The following is an 8,460-nucleotide window of genomic DNA, read 5'->3' on the forward strand; positions in this document are numbered from 1 at the left end:
AATACACTGTTTAGATGACTTAAGTGATTTTTAAATCACAACAGCAAGATCTACCACTACTACTCTGATGACAAGATGCATAATATACATATATATTCTATTTTGCTAGTTAAAATTAATTAGGAATTGTGCATTTGTATGTCTATATAAATATATATATATATATTATAAGTTTTTCATTGGGTTTGCTAAAAACAAATATTATACATTCAACTTTAATTCAAAGTGTTTATTTGTATGATATATTTTTGTGTTTAAATTGCTAATTTTTATGTCAGAATAACCTTCACATTTTTATTATAGGACACATACAAAAATTACAGAATAAAGAAGTGTTATTTACCATTGACTCTGGACAAGCCCATGAAAATTTTTAATTTACATTTTCTTTGTACTAGAAAGATATTACACATGGTAGATAATTATCCACCTTTCTGAAACACAAGATGATTTTAAAATATTTTAGTATCTATATTTTTTTCATAACGTGTATCTAGTAGCATATTTTAAACCAGCACATATTTTAATTTCTGACAAGTAATGTTTTAAAACAAACAGTAACTAAGTGAACAATTACGACAGTAAAAAATGTCTGAAAAAACAAAAAACATGGGTTGCTACACTAGTATATTAAGATATAAAATAAATTTCACTCTTGTTTTAATAAACAGAAAATAAATTGATGAGGGTTATAATTCATCTAATGAAGTTTCACCAACAGCAAAAGTTTAACAGTCTCACATAATGATCTTAAAGTTCAAAAGAACATTACATTTTTAACGTTATTATACTGGTATACACATTTCCAACTCTAGTACAAAATTCAAACAGATAATCAAAAGAGTAAATTTGATTTCCTAGCCAAGCAAACAGAACATAACTTGAAAACACTAATTTGGTATTAAACTCAAAAGCCACATTTATCCAAGTGTCTCCTATATTTGGAAGGATACAAACCAATTATAAGTTAATATTTGACAAAACCCTTGACTCTTTCACTGTTTGTTTTTTAGCTCATAGCTACACAATGGATTATCTGCACTGTACCCACCATAGGTACTGAACAATGATTTTTAGTACTATAAGCCCACAAGCTTACTGCTGAATGTTTGTTTGTTTGTAGTTAAGTACAAAGCTACACAAAGGGCTATCTGTGCCCTGCCCAACACGGGTATCGAAACCCGGTTTCTAGCATTGCAAGTCTACAGACATACAGCCGTGCCACTGGGGGGCTACTGCCGAGTGCCTGACCTTTCTATATTTTTACATTATTGTATAGACCTTGAATACACTATCACATTTTCAAAGGGGTGGATTGCAAAGAGAAATAAATTATTAAAACTAAAGAATATATAAGCTGTATACAACTCATAAGTTTCTTCCCTACAGAAATGCGATTCTGAAAAATGGCTTAATGTGGTCTATAGCTCCATGGAACTATGCTCAAATGTACCAGTACACTGATCTTACAGTTATTTCTTGTGTTCAATTCAAATACATTATTTTAAACATTTCTCTATGCATGTGTGTATAACATATTCGCACGTTATAGCATTCTGATGAAAAATTCCACCAGCAAGTTCTGCAAACATGAAATACAGAGTGGCCCAAAAGTAGGTATACAGTTGCATGTGTTGAATCTAATAACTTGTGATTGTGTTGATGAAAATTTCCCTCATAAGTGGATAGGGTGCAGAGGCACAATCAAGATCCCTTCATGGTCACCGCACTGTACCCCTATGAACTTTTTCATCTGGGGAATACTCAAGCACAAAAGTGTACAGTAAGAAATCTAAGGAATGTTGATGAAATGAAAGGGTACATCACAGACAAATTTACAAAACTTGATGGACAGACAGACTTGTGTCAGAAAGTTTGCAGAAGTGTGGCAGGCAGACTCCAGGACTGTTAAATAAATTATCAGACTCCAGTGCCGATAAATAAATTATCAGCTATCAACCGTATACTTTAAATACATTATCAATTATCAACTGTATACCTAATTTTGGGCCACCCTTTACATAAACTGTAAAACCCTTGCATTTGTCTCCCAGCATTTTCAAGTAATGTACAGACTTTAAAAGTTCAATACAGTCTGTATTAAATTCATTGATAGATTACTAGGTTTATCATAATGTTTTTAACATTTGTACAAATCAAACAATATTTAAGCATTAAGCATGCACAAAATTAAAACAATCTACAAGATTAACAGTTTCAAATTGATTGAAATAAAAATTCCCAACTGATGAACAGTTAAACAAGAATATTGAAGATTGTACTTTCTAATTTCATGTTGGTTAATAAAACCTAAAAAAATAAAAACATCCAACAAGCTTCTGACTTTTCAATGATTTATTAAAATTGCATAACTTTATGTATATGGACATTCCATATTAATCCTTGGATACCTGCTTAATGTCTTCTATTAAATCACAATCATGAGACACGACTGTCTCAAAATTTATACATATGGTGATCCACTAGCTTAATTTAGAATACATAATAAAATTGTTGAAAATACCACTACAGAAGGCAAATGACTTAAAGATCTATCAATTCTCAGCATTTTTTAAACAATAGTTTAAAATAAAAATGGCACACTTATTCAACTTCACAAGTCAGACCTGTAAAACTACTACATTCTAATCAGGGTTGTAAAGACTTTAATATTTCAGCTTGTACTTTTTTGAAGGGCATGTAGGAGCATACACTTTCAGATTACAGCTGAAGCTTGTAACCTACCATAAGTAACTCCCACACACAGTTATTATAATGCAATTATTCCTCTAGCTTATTGCATGTATTTAACATAATAAAAAAAATAATTAAGATGTTATATATGTCTCCAAACACCATGTCATATATTTATGTAAATTTATGAATAACTTCCACTTGAACTTACAATGAAAAGAGAAAAATGAACTCTGTTTCTTGTACAAGTTTATGTAGTTTAAAAACCTTCAAAAAATGTTACATACAAAGATCCAAATTTCTCAATATTTTTTTGCATGATGATTCGAAGCCTGTCTGTATATTTTTTGTCACACTTTGGAGCAGCAGTTTCTGGACCCGCTTCACGAGAGAAGTCTCTCCACATCTGACCACTAGACGAATCTCTTCCAGTGAATAATGCAGGGCTTGGTACGTTGTCATGCATGTACTGCCAAATGTCTGCCAACACGCACGATAACTCAAACGGAGGAAGATGAGGAAGAATGTCTCCAACATAGGCTAGTGGTGGAGGAAGAAGCTGACCAAGAGACAAAAGCTCTATCACCTTCTTCGTTAATTCCAACTGTTCAGGTAAGTGGCTGGCTAATTTTGCTTGACAACTGCCCCAGTGTGTCATTACCACTGCTACAATAGCTCTCAAAAGAACACTGCAATAACACAGAGATGGGTGAATGCTTGCGATAGCATACAAGAGATTCCATAACACTGGGTGAGTGCAAAACATTTGTTTAATGTTGAGGTCACGTTCTATCGTCACCTGCAAATACAAAGCCATAAAGTTATAATAAATATAAAAAAAGATATGCATTAATATCAGAGAAAAAGTAATAAACCTAAAAGAAAATGTATAATCACATACACATGCATACATAGATGTATACAGCTTGAATCTGTCAACTTAATATTTTATTTTTTAAATATATTCAAAGCATTTCTTTAAAAATGTAATTTAGTTCTCTGCTGATCGAATAATCTACCAATCAGACATTTTCATGAAGATTACATTTAACTTGTCTAGTAGGTACATGCCAAATGTTTTAATACTACCAAACAATCTTTTATAAACATGTTAGAATTGTAACAAAAACATTCAGTTAGTATATCTATGACCAGACTACTTGACCATTGTGCCAGATATTAGCACTGATTTAGAAGTCAATTGTGCCAGATATTAGCACTGATTTAGAAGTCACTTAAGTTTAATTTCCATATTTACCAAGAACAATATAACCTGAAAATAAACTACAGGTACTGGGAAGTAAGAAGTTAAAAGTAAACTAAGACACAGATCAATTAATCAATAACATTGTTAATGTAGAGCATTAATACCACTAATAAATGTAATTTTTTTTAGTGTAAAGATTACAAAAATGACTAAACTCAGTTATCAGTAATATGTTGAGTTAGTGTGCATAAATCAGTTTAATTTTATTTTCCCAAGCATATGATTCTACTTTTATACAACAATTACATATTACTGAAGTGACCTGAAATCATTTTAAAAATTCAATATACAATAACAGCAACTTTTACAATAGGCAAGTTCTGATATTATTGGTTACAATCTTTTGACTCATAATATCAGGTAAATGTTGCACTCAGAGAATTTTATAGGCTCATGATGGTAAGAACAAGTTGTAGGTGGCATTAAATTAGCTTTTAAGTAAAATTAGGTGGATCAAATATTAATATAAATAAAGGGGGGTATCCTGGCCATTTGTTTAGCACTAGCTTTGTTGACTTTATCAGCAGTGTTTCAGCTATTATTCTTTTGTTGATGTCTGGTTCTCTTTGGATGATTTTAACACTGTTTTTAGTGACGTTTTGTTTCTTTGAGACTTTCAAAAATATGTAAGCATCATTTACAATGTTCCTTAAGTCTGAGGTTCTCAAATATAAAACTTTTCAGGTGGTTGAGTTAGTTTATACTTTTACCTCCATGTCAAATTAAAATCACTGGTCATTTAAGCTATAAGTTTGTAACCTTTTATGACAAACATTTTGCTTGCTTACACTTTGCATAACAAATGGAAATTTTAAATAATGCTTTAGTTTTAAATATAATTATAATTTTGTTTAAATAATCATGCAAAGTAACAACAAATGAAACACTTCTTGCATTGCAATACATTTAACTAAAAATATGGAGCACATAAGCAACAGTATACATGCATAACACATAAAATAGATAATCTCATAATATTATGCTGAATGGGCAAATTGAAGAGTCTTGAAATGAAAAACACATAATTGAAATCATTCAATTATTAACTCTTCATTTTCCTCTTTTACCAAATTCCTCTTTCTATGTACCAGAAAGGTGTGAGGGGCTTCAGGTGGATTTAACAAATTTATTGATATCTGAGCAAATTATGAAGGTTAATAAGATGTTCAAATTTTATATTCTGTCTTGTAATAATGTAGAGTTTGTATTTCTAATTAGCTGAACACTGAAAGCCATAATAGGGAGGGTATATCTCTACAGGAAAGAATTCGGCATGTAGATGGTTCACTTAACACACAGGATGGAAGATTGAAATTTATTATTTTCGTTTGAGATAAAAATACTAAAGCCTAGGTAATATGGAAATCTGAATTATAAACTACCTTTTGATGCCAAGACAAACACTGATAATAAAATTGTTTAATTAAATTTTGAACAAACTCTGTATAAGGTCATGACATGCACTTTGACTCAGCTGTGAGGTAAGAGTTAATATCATTAGCACACTTTACTAAGTTACTAATTATACCTCTATCAATATAATTAACATGAAAAAGAAAATGTCCAAGTATACTAACACAATCTTGGTATTATTGAAATCCATGTAACCACACCAGAATATGCTAAAAAAACTGCATAAAATGTATTTCCTTTATATAGTCACTATTCCATTCTTTTTCATTTTCCCACTTTTAACAATAAATCTTGAAGTAAGAACCTGCATTGCAATTTTAATTGCGAGGATAATTTGTAAAAAAAAATTAGACTTGCATTCCACATACTATAATTATTTTTAAAGCTCAAACATCGAGTAACTTAAATTCATACATAGGACTAATTGAATAACAAAATACTATTTGCCATTCAATAAAAATATTATCTATGGAGAAAAAGTTAGTACACAATTACATACTAATCAGGAGTCTCGTTGCAACAGCAATCAATCTATTCACTGATTGAAGAAACAGTAAATATTCACAAACCTTCTGTGTATCTTCATCAGGCCACGGAAGTCCATTGAACATAATATCTGGAGAAACCAGTTCAACTGTTAGAAGAGCTACAATCTTCATGCCACCTTGTTTGTAAGACTTTACAGATTTTTCTGTAGAATCCAGTTTGTACGGTGAACAACAACTGTGGATAAGCTGCAGGAACAGCTGTTTATTAAGTAAGATTTCACTGTCAGGAAGTAGTTCAATTCTTTCAAGTGCTCGCAAACCATTTCCAATAACACCGGCATGAAACACTGAAGAATGGCTTTGAGGCAGCGTAATATCTGTAGCATGCTTTCCTATTTCTACGAGAAGAGACTTTTCTTTTGTGTAATTAGACTGATTTGCTGATTTTGGAGTTACTAGTGAAGAGCCAAAATTTCGACAATGCCTCTCACTCAGAACTCCTTCAAGAAGCATCCTTATTGCGATATGTTGGCAGGCCGACTGTTGACAAAGTATCTTCAGCAGTTTTTGGCAAACATTTACTCTTTTCAATATTAATTTACGCTTGTCTAGGTCTTTCTGGCCAGTAACTGCAAAGAAGTAATATACACATGCTGAAGCAATTTTGTTAACTGCAGATACAGACATTTCTTCTGGGGCAGCAGTTAGACTGAGGAGCTCAATAATGGCATCATAATATTCCATCATGGTCAGAGAAGGTTGTGTAACCAGGGTTTCAATGTTTTCTCTCAAAGTTTCAATTATCTTGGGAGAATACTCTTTTGACTTCATTAAACTGATCAAATTCTTCACAAGCCTTAGAGGATAGGCCAGGCTACCTGCTTTCATTTCCTGTAGTTGCCAGGACACAGTTTTAGGTAAGATACTAGGCTGATGAGGTTCAACATGAAACAACAATGTCTTCAGGAAAGAGAAGTGTTTTTCACCTTTCAAAGCTTGTAACAATTGCCCTAAAATCTTGGAGCTAGTTGTCTCTTCTCCATGAAGACAAAGAAACTTGAGCAGGTTTAATACCCAGCCAGTCCTGGTGCTCTTTTCTTCAATCAAACACTCACAGAGTTCTGGGATGTGGGACTTGAGAGAGTCCAAGATTGGGATGTCCACACTACCTGAATGAACTAACTGCTGGATATCCAACAGCAAAGCATCCAAAATCCTTCCAGTTGCTTCTTGTACCTAATAAGTGAACAAGCATATTATCACCATTGATATGAGGAAATTCTACTTAATTCTTAAGTGCACATATAAGTACCTAATAATTCTTTAAAATACAAACATTATTGAGGTTTTTCTCCATTATGTAGAATTCAAGACAAGTCAAGACTTTTAGGTTCCTCCTATCTTGCCACAGCTTTGAACAAGTTTATCCATACCATATGTCCCTTTTTTATAGATGTGTTTATCTATATATATATAAAAGAGGAACATTGTTTATTTGTTTATTTCGTTCGCTATAGGAAACCAAACAATTGAACTTACAAATTTTAAAATAACTTCATAATAACCATTTTTTTTTACAAGAAATTTAATGGTGCTATTTATTTTGTATTTAGTGTAGTATTTAATGATGAAATTGACAATTAATGATTATTGTGCTACTTTTTTGTAATAAACATACAAACATAAGCACGTTTTGCACCAAGAAAGCGTTATGGCGGGAGACACTCGGACCACCTTGCTGTCAATTCAGTATTTCCAAAAACAGTTTTCTTTAAATAGTACTAAGTGATTTCATAAGTAATTTAGTAACTTTGTGAATTGCAAATTATTGTTTAGTGATACAGGTGATTATACCACCCAAGAAACGCCCTTTCTATGGAAATTCTTCTGCCACTAAAAGGATGCAAGCACAAAGAGCAGCTGAAACAGAAGAAGAACGCAATCAAAGACTTCAATCACAACCTGCAAGACAGGCTGCTCAAATACAGGAAGAGACTTTGGAACAACGTAAAGTTAGACTTCGCGCTCAAGCTGAAAGGCAGGCTACTCAAAGACAGCAAGAAACTGTTGAACAGCACAAAGCCAGAGTTCAGTCAGAATCATCAAGGCAAGCTGGATATAGGCAACAAGAAACTTCTGAACAACGTGAAACCACACTTCAAGCACAAAAATTAAGACAAATAACTTACAGAGAGAAGAAACAGAGGAGCAACATTATGTACGACTTCAGTCTCAAAGAACAAGACAAGCTCAAACATGATCTGATTTCAAATAAGGCTATTTGTTTAAATGCTTTTTTATTTCTCGCGTCACAGCTTTTGTCTACTTACTGAATAATTTGCTGAAAAAAATACTGATGTATACATTTCAAATCTAAATTTTCACCTTACAACGCCGGGTAACTCAGCTAGTAGAATATATTGCTACTGATTTTCACGATGTATTAGTAGTAATTGCTTCAAGGTTGTTGCATTAGTAATTATTGCAATACTATTATAGTATTAATAACAATTGTTAAAAAATGTTGTCGTATTAGTATAAATTACTACCACAAAGTTATTTTATTACAGAAAATTAGTACTGTTACGTCTCCGTTCG

The 8,460-nt window shown here is 32.2% G+C and overlaps 1 protein-coding gene across 1 annotated transcript in view; it reads right to left on the reverse strand.

The window, feature by feature from the left end:
• Positions 1-704: 704 nt before the first annotated feature.
• LOC106461011 (integrator complex subunit 5-like) overlaps positions 705-8,460 on the reverse strand; it is a 52,781-nt gene continuing 45,025 nt past the window's right edge. The window contains exons 4-5 of the mRNA XM_013920786.2: positions 5,944-7,098; positions 705-3,493 (exon numbers count right to left, since the gene is read on the reverse strand). Of these exons, the coding sequence (XP_013776240.1) occupies positions 2,954-3,493; positions 5,944-7,098 (1,695 nt within the window). The 3' untranslated portion in view covers positions 705-2,953. The remainder of the gene's footprint in view (positions 3,494-5,943; positions 7,099-8,460) is intronic.

This window comes from Limulus polyphemus, unplaced genomic scaffold, assembly GCF_000517525.1.
Source record: "Limulus polyphemus unplaced genomic scaffold, Limulus_polyphemus-2.1.2 Scaffold36, whole genome shotgun sequence".
Taxonomy (NCBI): domain Eukaryota; kingdom Metazoa; phylum Arthropoda; class Merostomata; order Xiphosura; family Limulidae; genus Limulus; species Limulus polyphemus.